This window comes from Marmota monax, unplaced genomic scaffold, assembly GCF_021218885.2.
Source record: "Marmota monax isolate L192 unplaced genomic scaffold, Marmota_monax_Labrador192_F-V1.1 WCK01_AAM20220418_F8-fsc00021, whole genome shotgun sequence".
Classification (NCBI taxonomy): Eukaryota; Metazoa; Chordata; class Mammalia; order Rodentia; family Sciuridae; genus Marmota; species Marmota monax.
Genome location: NW_026695228.1, coordinates 7,727,667 through 7,742,356, shown reverse-complemented (window position 1 = coordinate 7,742,356; position 14,690 = coordinate 7,727,667). Strand labels below are relative to the sequence as shown.

The following is a 14,690-nucleotide window of genomic DNA, read 5'->3' as shown; positions in this document are numbered from 1 at the left end:
TCCAAGTGGATACAAACTCTTGTGTGTGTGATACCAGAGATTTTGTATTTTCATTCCAGCCTCACTCAGTTATTAACAATGTGTTAAATATGGTTGTGTTTTTCTTACTTGTATTGCAGCTTAATTTTCTTCCTGTCTTCTGTCACATGTGACCTGCTTGTGTCCCACGTTGTCTTTTTTTTTTTTCTTTTTTTTTTAAGGTTAGCTGGTTATTCTACAACCTCAGCTTCTGATGCATTCAGAACAGTTATGGTTTTGTAGATTACTTGACTTTTTGTTGTTGGAGTGGGAGTGTTTTTCCAGTTTCTACATTCTAGATGGAGGCTGAAATTCCTTTGTAATTAAAGGTACTCTTTTGAATTTTTCACTTTGATTTAGGAACTATTTTGAAGTTCAGGTTGCAAGTATAGTCTGAGTTCCTGTGAAACCTTCACCTAATTTCCCCGTTTTTAGCTTTTTTTCCCCCCAAATACTTTATTACTATCTTCCTAATTATTTTATAAATTATTATTATTGAACCATTTGGGAATAGGGTGCCTCAGCCTCATGACTGTTTACCCCTGAATACTTCAGTCTCAGTGTTTAAAAACTTGGTAATATATGAAGATTTGAGTGTGTCAAAAATTATATAGTGATGTGTATCAATAATTTGTATTCATTAAAACTTCTTTCTGTCTGTAGGTATCATTAATGGGATTGGAAATTTTAAGTGCCTTTGTGGACAGATTATCAACACGATTTAAATCCTACGTAGCAATGGGTAAGTTAACTTTATTTAAAAATCATTGTAGAGTTTGATGTGGTGACTTTTTTCTCCTAGTTTTTGAACAGAATTAGTTCAGTGTAAATTAAAAAACAGTTTTGTACAATCGAGGGATCTGCTCTTTATTATTTTAGTTTACCCTAAGATTTTGACCTATTTAAAGAATTATATCCCCTTTGAGGAAAAAGCAAATAACCCCAAGAAACAAATAATGAAACAAAAGAAATTGCTAAGTAGTGTTAATAGATTTTTTAATGTTGTATTTTCAGATTTTTTTTACTTGATCTCTTACTGAAGTTTATAATATAGCTTATAGTCTATGGGGAATGATCAGTTCTTTCATTGCCAAACTGTTCAGATCAGTATTTTATAGAACATAACAAATAAATTACAACAAAATTAAATGAAAAAAAATGAAAGTCACATTTTTTATTCGTACATTGTAATTATACATAATAGTGGAATTAATTATTGCATATTTGTACATACACACAATAGAACAATAAAATTTGGTTAGTTTTGTTCCCCAGTACTTCAAAGACTTATTTTTGTTTTTTGCTTTGGTTTTGATGTTGAGAATTGAACCGTGGGTCTTGCACATATATCCTTATAGGCATGAACACAGATTACAGGCATGTATCACTATATTCTGAATTCCTGAACTAAACTCAGTTTTCTATTATTAGATCCAGCAAACAAAATCAGTTGAGTTAGATTGCTTTAAAAACGTTTCCTAAACACTCTTAGTTTCTTTCTTTCTTTTTTTTTTTTTTTTTTTTTTGAGGGAGGTACTAGATGTTAAACTCAGGGGCACTCAACTACTGAGCCACATTCCCATCCCTATTTTGTATTTTATTTAGAGACAGGGTCTTGCCGAGTTGCTTAGCACCTCGCATTTGCTGACATTGGCTTTGAACTCACAATCCTCTTACCTCAGCTTCTCGAGCCGAGCCGCTGGGATCACAGGTGTCTGCCATCGTGCCCAGCAACACTCTCAATTTCTTTATTAAAGTTTGTATACTGATCCTGAGCTTCTGGGTCTACTTTGGCACTTACTATGTGTTTGCTATGTACTATAATTTGCTAGTATAATCCTCTGTGTATTTTAATTCTAATTGCAAAGTTTGCTCTAACTTATTTTCTAAATCTGAGTCACCTGATTCATTTTCTAAACTGTGACTTTTAGAATGCTATATGAATGAATTTGGTTCAATTTTATAACCATATAATCTTAAATGTTAATGATTTCTTTTATGGATTCAGTTGATGCTTCATATTTAAGTGTATATCACACTTACTTTTAAATATCTTGGTTCAACTTTTTTATTATGTTTGGTATGCCACCAAATCCAGTCAGTTCTTTTTTTTTTCCTAGCTGTCTTCTCAGCATCAGCATCTAATAGGTTTCTCTGTAATATTCACTTTTTTTTAATATTTATTTTTTTAGTTGTAGTTGGACACAATACCTTTATTCCATTCATTTATTTTTATATGGTTGGTGCTGAGGATCGAACCCAGGGCCCTGCGCATGCTAGGCGAGCACTCTACCACTGAGCCACAATCCCAGCCCCATGTAATATTCACTTTTAATCATAATCTTGATTTCAGCCCCTCTTTTATATTCTGATCTTCTGAAAAGATTTTTTTCTGTCAATGTTCTGCTTAAAACTCTGTAGTAAATGTTAAAAACTATGCTCTGAAAACTTATTTTACTTGCCTTTGTGTTTTCTTAAAATGTTTGACTAAGCATTTAAAATTGGGAAATTTTTAAATTTTTATTTAAAATTTTCCCAATTTTAAATAAAAATTTATATTTCTGACTTCGAGAAACTGGCCAATGTGTCATTCTTCCATTCTGACATGTAATTGTTGACTGAAGCTGTGTTGTAGCTTACTTTTTGTCTGGGTCATGAGCTTTCTAATTCATAAGCCATGTTGTTTTCTTATAACTAAGAATGCTAGGTATTGTATAGTAAGAATGAAATTCTGCACTTAAACTGATTCAGTTTTGGCATTTCTTGTGAAAACGTGACTGTAGTCATTTGTATTTGTAATCTCTGCCCTTTAGTAGCTCCTTGCTGTTAATTGTTACAGAGAGCATTTTAGATTTGAGAGTATTTCTGGGTATTATGTATCTTACTTGTTTTTCAAACACTAGGAAGGCCAGATGGGGTTTGATATACTGCCTGCTCATTTTGAAGCAAGAGGAATAATGGGATTAGAGTTCTAGTTATTGACTCTTTAAAAAAAAAAAAAAGATTTTTTTTAGTTGTAGTTGGACACAATACCTTTATTTTATTTATTTAGTTTTATGTGATGCTGAGGATCTCAACTGCTGAGTCACAACCTCAGCCCCTAGTTATCTATCGACTCTTAACACTGTCCTCTTTTCATAACTTTTGTTATGTTGTCCTTGGTGTTCAAGTTCTCTTGCTATATAGATATCTCTTCTCCATCTCAATAATCTTTTTCTTCATAATCTTCAGGAAGTACTTTCTGTCCACCCTAATTTAGCAGAAACTTTCATACTCTTTTTAGGTATAGCTTACCTTGTTTATGCTTCTGTTGTGCTGTTATTTCTTTTTGAGATTCTTTCTTTTCTGTGGTTGTTTTCTTTCCCTTCTAGAAATATGCTTTAGATTTCAGTATCTGGGAGCTTTTAAGATTGACCTTGGGCTGGGGATATAGCTCAGTTGGTAGAGTGCTTGCCTCATATGCACAAGGCCCTGGGTTCAATCCCCAGCACCACCAAAAAAAACAACAACAACAAAAAATCCACCAGATTTTAGGGGGCCAGGGTTGTGGCTCAGTGGTAGAGCGCTTGCCTAGCATGGGTGAGGCACTGGGTTTGATCCCTGGCACCAAATAAAAACAAAGAAAATAAAGATATTGTGTCCATCTACAACTAAAGAAAGATTAAAAAAACAACATGGAGGCTGGGGTTGTGGCTCAGTGGTAAAGTGCTTGCCTGGCATGTGTAAGGCACCGGGTTTGATTCTTAGCACCACATATAAATAAATTAATAAAGTAAAGGTCCATCAACAATTTAAAAAAAAAAAAGGATTGACCTCATCTCACCCCCAATTTTTTTTAACTCTGTGTCTCTTATACCTTTAAGTACTTAATAAATTACATTCAGTTGCTTTTTTGGGAGAGTGTTTTCCCAACTAGATGCCACATGTCCATTCATACACTTATAATGAATGGATTTTTCCTTTAATTTCCTACCCTTTCTGTGCATTTACTATTAGTCAATATTGTTTTCACTTTGAGGGACCTTAATTGCTCTTAACAAAACTTGAACCTATTTTTACTTGAGGGTTGATATGGTGTAATAGAAAAGTTTGTAATCATAGCTTGCTACCATTTTTTAATGCCTACTTTTTACCATGTACTAGGCCTATGAACTTTACATATATGAAAGAGTAACCTCATATGAAATTTCTAATTTGGAGAAGTAAGCTGCTTTTTGAACCAACATTTGAGTTTTATTTTGGAGTTAATTTTTTATTTTGGAGTTAATTTTGGAGTTAAATTCTACTTCTCAGAAGTGTATTTTTTTCCATCTCTATTATATGGTTGTTAATGCATGAACATGCACATATACCGAAACACCTCAAATTGTAAGTTAATGGGTGGTCATGAGTGGAACCTCATATTGTCTAGTGAAACCATTTGAATCCTGGTTTCACTACTTGCCATTTGTGTGACTTTGGGCAAGCTGTTTAATCCCTCTAAGCCTTTTTTTTTTTTTTTTTTTAATATTTATTTGTTAGGTGTAGATGGACACAACACAATGCCTTTATGTGGTGCTGAGAATCGAACCTGGGTCCCGCCAGTGCTAGCTAGGCGAGCACTCTACCGCTGAGCCATGATCCCAGCCCTCTACCTTCTTTATGGAGTGGACTTACTCTGTTTCTTAGGATTGTTGCTAAGATTAATTGAGATATTACTACATAATATCTAACATTTAGATATTATTATCTTCTGCTGTTTAGAAGCTGTTAGAACCATAGTCTCATAAAAGCCAATCTTACACTTGAGTAATTCCTCTAGTTTTAGTAACACATCTGAGTAGGATGAGAAAGATTTAAATGATTCCCACTGACCTTGTAATTAGGCTGCTGCTCTGCTGCTGCTGCTGCTGCTTCTTCTTCTTCTTCTTTTTTTTAATGGTGAGGGCTTTGTTTCCTTACATAGTCATTTACTTGATTAAGCTTAAGATTTTTGGATGATGCCACATTTGGTATAACTGGGCTCTACTCAAGTAATTTTCTTCCAAAAACAATGAAATTTCTTTTACCTCAAGTGTTGTTGAACCTTATTACATGGGTTTTGATTATTGCAGTGTAGACAAATATATTAGCATCAAATTACATACACATGTAATTATACCTGTCTATAAATAAACTAGGCAAATACTCCTTTTTTAAAAATATTTATATATATGTTAATTGTAGGTGGACACAGTACCTTTATTTATTTATTTGTATGTGGTGCTGAGGATTGAACCCAGTGCCTCACATGTGCAGGGCAAGTGCTCTACCACTGAGCCACAACCCCAGCCCAAATACTGCTTTCTTGATTTAATTTTTTCCTACTTCCCTTGTTTTAGACTTAGGCCTGCAGTCCCTGTGAGAAAGAAAGGCTATATAGATGTAATGATAAAAGAGAAATAAAAAAAGTTTCTCTGTATTTAAATAAGGAGGATGATAATAGTGATAGTATGTGACATAGATAGTATTCTGTGCTGTACATTCTCTGAGTTGTTTACATCTTTTAATTTTTAGTAACTTCTCTGAGGTAGTATTGCTACCCATATTTTGTGAAGAAATAGACAAAAAATGTGTTCAAGGTCACACTTCTAATAAAATGACACTAAATGGCAGTGGTAATTAAGGAAATACAGAAAGTTAATTTTTTAAAAAAATATTTATTTTTTAGTTGTAGTTGGACACAATACCTTTATTTTATTTTATTTTTTATGTGGTGCTGAGGATTGAACCCAGGGCCTTGCACATGCTAGGCGAGCATTCTACTGCTGAGCCACAACCCCAGCTCCAGAAAGTTAATTTTTAAAAAAATTTTTTTTTAGTTGTTGATGGACCTTTATTTTATATATTTTTATGTGGTACTGAGGATTGAACCCAGTGCCTCACACATGCTAGGCAAGTGCTCTACCACTAAGCTATGGCCCCCGCTCCAGGAAAGTTAATTTTGACTGAGATTTTTGTTCTGATTTGAGAACCTGTTCCTTCTGAATTCTACCTCTATTGTCCACTCTCCTCCATTTAAGATGTAATTTCTATGTGGTACATTGCTGATTTCTAGTTAAAAAACTCCCGATCCTGAAAACTTTCCCAGAATGGATATTAACTTGCCTTTTCTGCTTCTATTCGAAGAATAGTGTCAAAGTCTAGGGTTTGGTAGAGAAAAACCTCAGCCCTGGAGGCTTAGGCTTTTTGCTTCTGTCAGTTGCAGAATATGTCGTACAGGAGAAGAATGCATAACAAACATGTACAATTTAAAGAAAAGTTATAAAATCACTTCTGAGTTAAGAAGGTAAAACTCTGCCAGTACTTTAGACTTTTCCTCTCTGCATTTCTTGATGACACCTCCCTTCTCTCTCTCTTTTTCCAGAGGTCATCCCTGTCACAACCTTGGGAATAAACATTCCCTTGCCTGTGTGTACAGTTTAACTATCTATACATCTCTGTAAATAGAATTATATTTTGTTTTGCCGGTTTGAACATCATCAAAAATGGATGTCATATTGTACATATCCTGTTAAACTTGCTTTCAGATGTTTTTGATTCTCATGAATAAAGAACTTAAAACAATTTCTTTACCTTACGAATCTTCATTTATGGAAATGATTGCTATTTGTAGTCTGTAAAATATAGTTTATGATGGAGATGAGTTATATTTACTCTTTTCTTTCCTTCCCTCTCTTTAGTTATTGTAGCTTTAATAGACAGAATGGGAGATGCCAAAGACAAAGTTCGAGATGAAGCTCAAGCTCTGATATTGAAGTTAATGGATCAAGTAGCACCACCCATGGTAAGCCTACATTTTAAAATTCCAATTTTTCTAATTCATGACATACTATCAGTAAAGATTTATGGTAATCACAGCAAGTTAGTAAAGCTTCAAGAATTATGAAAACTGAAATTTTAGGCAGTGAATTGATGTTAGTGCTATAAAGAAATTGAAATTTAAGGTGCAATATCAATATTTAATTTTTTTCCTTCTACTCTTTATGCTTTTAAAAAAGTCTTAATTCATAGATGTAAGTTATTTGACAGGATACTGTTTATATTATACTTTAGGATTTCCTGGTTTACAAATTATAAATGTTTATAGAGAAAGTTTATTTGAGAGCTACTGAATATTATGTTATTTCCCTAATTCTTACAAAGACAGGAAGAGAGTCTTTTAATGTGGTTACTAATTATATAAAGCATATATTTTATGACAGCAACCTGTGTTTTATGAATTTAGTAGAAATAATTTGCCATTTTGTAATGTATTTTTCTTTTTTTCTGTTACTATAACAAAATACCTGGAGCTGGATACTTATAAAAATAGATTTATTTAGTTCATAGTTTTGGAGGCTGAAAGTCCAAACAACATAGCACAGGCTCTGGTGTAGATCCCTAGCTGCATCACCACATAGTGAGACAGAAATCCAAGAATGAGGGGGGTGACCAACCAGTCTTTTTTTTTTTTTTTAATATTTATTTTTTAGTTGTAGTTGAACACAATACCTTTATTTTATTTATTTATTTTTATGTGGTGCTGAGGATTGAATCCAGGGCTTCACATATGCTAGGCAAGCATTCTACTGCTGAGTCACAACCCCAGGCCCCAACCAGTCTTTTGACATCCTACTAGGCTCCACCTCATAAGAGTCCTAACATCTCAACACCACCACTAAATATCAAACCTTTAACACATGAACTCTTGGGAGACAAACAATATCCAAACCATAGTATGGAGGTATTGTGAAAGGACAGTAAAAATAAATTAACTTGCAGAGATAAGAGAGTAGCTCAAGTGGAAAAAAAATCAGAATATGTAATATGTACAATGATATTATGTGATACTTAAAATGCAACTTAAAGACTGGGATTGTGGCTTAGTGGCAGAGCGCTTGTCTAGCAGGTATAAGGCACTGGGTTCAATCCTCAGCACCACATAAAAATAAATAAATAAAATAAAGGTATGTGTCCATCTACAACTAAAAAAATTTTTTTTAAAATGCAACTTAAGGGCTGGGATTGTGGCTCAGTGGTAGAGGGCTCGCCTAGCATGGGCGGGACCCGGGTTCGATTCTCAGCACCACATAAAAATAAAGGCATTGTGTTGTGTTCATCTACACGTAAAATAAATAAATAAATAAATAAATATTTTTTAAAAAATGCAACTTAAAGTTATAATATGTGTTTTATTAAAAAAAATCCTATTTCTGGATTGTTAAAAGTAAATACTATTCCATATATTTTAAACCTCAGAATTAAAACTTTATAGTTTGGTAGATATTCTTTGTTTTATGTTTATTGATTTGTATTTTAAGTTGTTGTTGGCTTTTAGTTATTACAAAGTATACTCTAGAGAACATTCTTGTACATGTATCTTTAGACATAAATATATGTGTGGTTTTGTTTGTTTGTTTGTTATTTTTATTTTTTTGTGGTGCTGGGGATTAAACCCAGGGCCTTGTGCATGTGAGGCAAACACTCTACCAACTTAGCTATATCCCCAGCCCTTGAGTATTGTTATTGAGTAGAGTTCCAGAGATGGTGTTGCTGAATCAGTTTATTCAAAGGGGTACTCTACCATTGATCTACATCTCCAGACCTTTTCCTTTTATTTGGAATCAGGATCTAGCTAAATTGCCCTGTCTGGCCTTGAACTTGGGATTCTACTGCCTAAGCCTCCTGAGTTGCTGGGATTAGAATCTAGTACATAAGACTACACCTGGTTCCTATTTAAAATTTTGAAAAATCAGTGTTTAGATTAGCTTCCTGAAAGTTTGGCAGTGAGAGAGAAATATATTAATAGAACTGAATATAGTTTCCAGAAATAATATTGAATCTGGAAAAAAAGGGTGTATGTATGTGTATGAATTTGGTAGATGGTAAAAATGTGTTTCCAAATGTGGAAGAAAGATTAATTGGGATGTGTGACTATTTGTTTGAAAAAAATAAAGCTGAATTCCTCGATATGCCAAACTGAAAATATTGTTTTGCAGTATTTGTGTAAGTTTATATTTTTCTTCAGAAATAAACTTATACAAATAGGTAACTATAAAATGACTTGACTTGAAATGGTTTTGTGTTTGGATCCAGGATAAAAAGTAGAAAAAACTTAAATATAAAATCTTTAAAAAGCCTATTCTGTGTGACAGTTTATGTAGTTGCTAGGCAGTGGTGGACCTCTTTAATGTTTACTGGACTTATAATAGTAGCATTGTTATTAAGGTTCTAAAGCATACAAGAAACCGTATCTTTGGAAATGCTAAGGTTTTTAGGTATTAAGCATTTTTTTTTTCTGACAATAATTGAAATCTAAAGTAAAAAATTATATATAAAAACTAAAAATATGGTTAAGATACTAAAAGTGGGTAGAAACAACTGCAATGTAAATTTGGCTTAGAAAAATTTTAAGTAAGGGTTAAGCATCCCTAATCCCAAAATCCAAAGTGCTCCAAAATTCAAAACTTTTTGAGCATTGACATGACATCACAAATGGAAAGTTCCACACCTGACCTCATGTGACAGGTTCTACTCCAAACACAGTGCGCTAAAAATGTTGAATAAAATTATCTTCATGTTCTGTGTATGAAGAATATGTAAAACATAAAGGAGTTTTGGGTTCACATTTTGGTCCTATCTCTAAGATATCTTGTGTAAATGCAAATATTCCAAGATCTGAAAAAAATCTAAAACCTGAAACACTTCTGGTCCCAAGCATTTTGGATAAGGGTTACTCTATAGTAGAGAAGTGAACAGTCTGATGAAAAAATTCAGTAACACAATAAAGCTGATAATAAGGTTGGAAAGTGTTAAAATATTGTGGATAATTTAATTTTTCATTTTACATGTTTACTCTTCTTTCAAATAGTATGTTTGGGAACAGTTGGCTTCTGGTTTTAAGCACAAGAATTTTCGATCTCGAGAAGGCGTGTGTCTGTGTCTTATTGAAACCTTGAACACGTAAGTTTTATGATTACTGAAAATAGCCTCTACGTTTTCCATTTCTCAGAAATAAAAATTCATTTCACAAGGTTAAGGAAAGTTATGGGAATAAATTTTGAACAGCTATTCATTATCTCCACAAAAATTAATAACTATTGCTAATATTTTTATGCATGTTATTCTTCATGTTAATTTTAATCATTTAGTGATAAGAAGTGTTCTCTATTTTCTTCATTATGTTTATAGTAGCCACCCAAAATAGATGATCATAGAATGGACAGATGTATAACTTAGGATCTGTTTCTATTGTGGATCCAATTTGGGATTGTTTTTAACTTGATGGTATTTCACATATTATAGCCATTTTCCTCCTCCGTCCCCCTTTTGCCATTTGGCCTTAAGCTTCCTGGAGCACTATGGGTGGCTACCAAAATCATACATTGAACAAGATTCTTCCAGGTAACTAGACAGCATAGACATCATAGATGTCACTGGGGCTTTTGTTCTGCTTGGACTATTTTTTCAGATTTTATGCAGTCTGATAGGTAGTGTGTAGTAGCTTTCAACTTTTTCTGTAGCATTACTTCCTTAAATATTCTTTCATTTGTTTTCTTTTACTGCTCTATGGTCCTTTCTGCCATCTAGAGCTTGTAAATGCATCCAGTCTACACAATTTTTGTGGGTCTTGGCTCTCCTGTCATTTGCTTTCAACCTGTGAACTCATCCAAATATCAATAATCATAAATTATTATGATCTTTTAATGTACTTATTTCATTGGATTGCATATTTATTTGAGAACCACAGTCTAAGAAAAATCACTCTTTCAAAAGCAAATGCTTTGATTTCGTAAGTAATTGAGAGGTTGCTAGGTTTAAAAGTGCCATTTGTTAAGCATTTTGCTTTTTTGGGTCATGGACAGTTTTTAGTGTCATTATTCAAGTTTGCATATTTCACATTGTTTAGAATTATGTTTTGCTTGTGTCTCATATCCTTCATGTTTTAATGATGTGTGCCCATCTTCTCTACCATAATTGTCATATTGATATAGACAAGAAGAAGGCATAAGGATATTTTGTTTACTATTTTATTGAAACCGAATTCTCTTTTTCTCAAATTATATTTAGTTTTGGGGCTCAGCCACTAGCCATCAGCAAGTTGGTACCACATTTGTGTATCCTATTTGGTGATTCAAATACTCAGGTAAAATTTTATTTATATTCAAGTATTGACTGTTGGCTACCCTTTCTTTTCTGTGCTCTTATCCCATTTTACAAAAAGAAGAAAGGGTGGAGGGTGGCCATGAAACAAAGATTTTTACCTTACTTTTTAAAAAATACATTAAGATTAGTTTTAAACAGCATATTCCACATAGGTTGCTGTAGTTTGTCAGTATCTTTGCTAGTATTAAGGATAGATGAAATTTAATAATGGGTTCTTGAGTTTGAGTCACAAAGACTCTGGGTTACCTTATAGTCCTCCTGTGTATTAATTGTGAGGAAAGGTTGTCAGCTTCCTTTACTCCTGAATATAAAAGCTTTTTTGCCTAACATTTTTTTGTAGTAGTTAAAACCTTATTTAACAGGGAGAATTTGTGTTAGTGGTATATTATTTCTTTTTCTTAGCTGTCTGTATTATAGGCTTAATCCAAGAGTATGTTCTAGATTTCGTCCCTCCTGTTGAAGTTGAATCTTAGCTGTGAAAATTTTGGCATAGCTTAGGCATTTAAATGACCCTAAGTAGGGTTTTCCCTTCTTTCAGGTCTTAGCTGCCCTTTGACAGGTTTGTAGAATGTTCTGTTCAATTGCTGTGTGTGGGGTTTTTTTTTTTTTTTTTTTTTTGAGACAGTGTCTTGCTTTGTGGCCCAGGCAGGCCTCACACTCCTGGGCTCTAGTGATTCCCCTGCCTCAGTCTCCTAAGAAGCTGGGACTACAGGTGTGCACCACCACATCCAGCTTTCGCTTGCTTTTTGACAGTGAGCTGTGTAAAGGAACTAGAGCTTTTTAAAAAGTAATTTTCTTTGGGAAATTGAAAAATTTCCTTTTAATTGTGGTAAAATAATGTACAACATAAAATTTACCATTCTGACCATTTCAAGTGTATGTTTCACATTTCAGTGCAATTAAATACATTTACATTGTTTGGCAACCATCACCATCATCCATCTTCAGAACATTTTCATCTTCCCAGACTGAAACTTTGTACCCATTAGACAGCTTTCCATTCTTTCCCCTTTGTTCTCCCCAGCTGCTGGCTTTTTGTGTGGAGTTAACTGTTCTAGGTACTTCATGGAAATAGAATCATGAAACACTTTTCCTTTTGTTTTGACTTATTTCAGTTAGCATAATATCCTCAGAGTTCATATATATTGTAATATGTTTAAAAATTTCCTTCCATTTAAGTCTTAATAAAATCCTAATCATATACACCACAATTTGTTTATGCATTCATCTGTGGATGAACATTTGGGTTGTCGCTACCTTTTAACTATTAGAATAAGGCTTCTATGAATTTAACCATAATAATTTATATTAGTTATTGATATTTGTTTACATAAATTTATTACAAATAAAATTTTTGAAAGTCACATTAGTAACTTTTATTCACCAGTTTCTTAGATTTCTATAAAATCTTTAAAAAAATGTTTAAAATGAGGTGTCTTTAAAGGTTTCTTGGCTTGTCCTCTTGGTTTTCTGTTAATGACATGTTATAATTTCCCTAGGAGTTAAGAGGCATTAAAACAAGTTGGAGCTTCAAGTTGGTTGCTAGTGTAATATTACCTTGAGGTGAAGTATTTCATTGTGTCATATATAAGTTTCTTTAAAAATTCTGAATTCTTTAACAGGTGAGAGACGCTGCAATATTGGCTATGGTGGAGATTTACAAACATGTAGGAGAGAAAGTGAGGATTGATCTTTATGAGAGAGGAATCCCCCCTGCTAGGTAAGTCTTGCTAAATTTATTTATTTATTGTTTCAAGTTTTAAAAGTTTGTTTCATTTTTGTTTATTTTAAGAAGGTTTAAACTTTTAAAGTGTTTTAAAATTCAAAAGGTATGAAAGGAGGTACATATATAAATTAGCACAATTTACAATGTTCTTAGGATCTTCTTATTTCTGGTCACTTTTATTATATATTCATTTATTATTTAGAATATAATTAAATACCATCATTAGGTAACTATCCTTTGATACCAGGTGGTAAAAGTCATTATTTGGAAGATGCTTGAGTAAGAATTTAGTAAAAATTTTAATTCATTAGTTAAGTAAATATTTGTAAAGTAGTACCTACTGTTGAACGTATTGTACAAGTTATTAGGTAACAAAGATGTATAAGAATCAGCCACTGCTCTTAAAACCTAGTCAAATAAAAAGGAAACCAGGAATATCTGAGTAGTGGGGCTTGGGCTGGAACTGCGTGTGGCTCAGTGGTAGAGCACTTGCCTGGCACATATGAGGCACAGGGTTTGATCCCTAGCACCACATTACAAATAAATAAATAAAGGTATTGTGTCCATCTACAACTAAAAAAAAAAGAAGAAGAATATATGAGTAGTAAACCATTAATTAGTCATATCACTAGCATTTGTTATAACAGAAAATTTTTCAGAGGTGCTTTTTTTCTTTATTACTTACTAGAATTTATTTTATTGAAGATATTCCAACCAAATTCTCTTCTTTTCATAATGAAATTTACTCTGTAAGGGGATTTGTTAAGATGATTTCCTCCACTTTGTATTATGGTATTTGATATGTCAAATAAATACTAAAATAGAATAACACAATGAACTTCTGTGTACCCATTACCCAGCTTTAACAGTTTTCAGCTCATGGCCAATTTGTGTGTTATACAGAGGCCTATTTATCTTTGTTCTCTATTATTGTGAAGTAAATGTAAATTGTTATGATATTTTATGTGTATATATTTCTAAAGGAAAAAAATTTATTCACAACTATAAATCCATCATCACATCTTTTTTTTTTTTTTTCAATTTATCAATTTATCTAGGCAGAGCTTACATTTTCAGTTGCTTCATAAGTATGAGTAATGTACATGTTTTTAGCAGTTTGGTTGAATCAGGATCCAAATAAAGTCCAGTATTACAATTAGTTGATATATTTTGTGATCTTTTAAAATTACGTACCTCAACATTCTTTTTTCCTTGCATTTTATTTGTTGAAAAAGCCAGTAGTTTATCCTGTAAAGTTTCCTATGTTCAATGGTAGACATGGTGATGCATGTCTGTAATCCCTTTGACTTGCTGTTTGAGGTAGGATTGTAAGTTTGAGGCCAGCCTCAGCAATTTAGTGAGCTGCTGTCTCAAAATAACATTTTAAAGAAAGGACTGGGAGTGTAGCTCAGAGGTAGGATGCCTTTGGATTCAATCCCTAGTAGCACCAAAACAACAACAACAACAAAACCCATATCCTGGATTTTGGTGATTCTTTCCCTATGGTATGGTTCAACATATTCTTTTTTCTTCATATCCTGTGAATTCATAGTTGAATGTAGACATTACATCAGATTTTTTTTTTTTTTGGTGGGGGGAGGGCTTGGGAAGAATAAGACTGTCATAGGTAGTGGTGCATTCTGTCATGAGTCTCATCATACATATCTGGTTGTGTTACCTTGTGGAGTTTTCTCAGTACCAGTTAATTTCTGATAACAAAATTGTCCAGTAAATATGCTTTCTGTTGATTTGTTCATCTATTCACTTTCTACTTTCAGGG

At 33.1% G+C, this 14,690-nt stretch overlaps 1 protein-coding gene and 1 non-coding gene across 40 annotated transcripts in view; both read left to right on the top strand.

Moving 5' to 3' along the window:
• Positions 1-14,690, top strand: part of Clasp2 (cytoplasmic linker associated protein 2) — a 201,755-nt gene that overhangs the window by 17,809 nt on the left and 169,256 nt on the right. For all 39 annotated transcript variants that reach the window (XM_058576652.1, XM_058576658.1, XM_058576640.1 and 36 more), the window contains exons 2-6: positions 682-760; positions 6,720-6,823; positions 9,890-9,981; positions 11,089-11,164; positions 12,807-12,904. In XM_058576652.1, the coding sequence (XP_058432635.1) occupies positions 682-760; positions 6,720-6,823; positions 9,890-9,981; positions 11,089-11,164; positions 12,807-12,904 (449 nt within the window). The remainder of the gene's footprint in view (positions 1-681; positions 761-6,719; positions 6,824-9,889; positions 9,982-11,088; positions 11,165-12,806; positions 12,905-14,690) is intronic.
• On the top strand, positions 3,442-3,514 carry Trnam-cau (transfer RNA methionine (anticodon CAU)). Its single transcript has one exon. It is a non-coding gene; the product is annotated as a tRNA-Met (tRNA).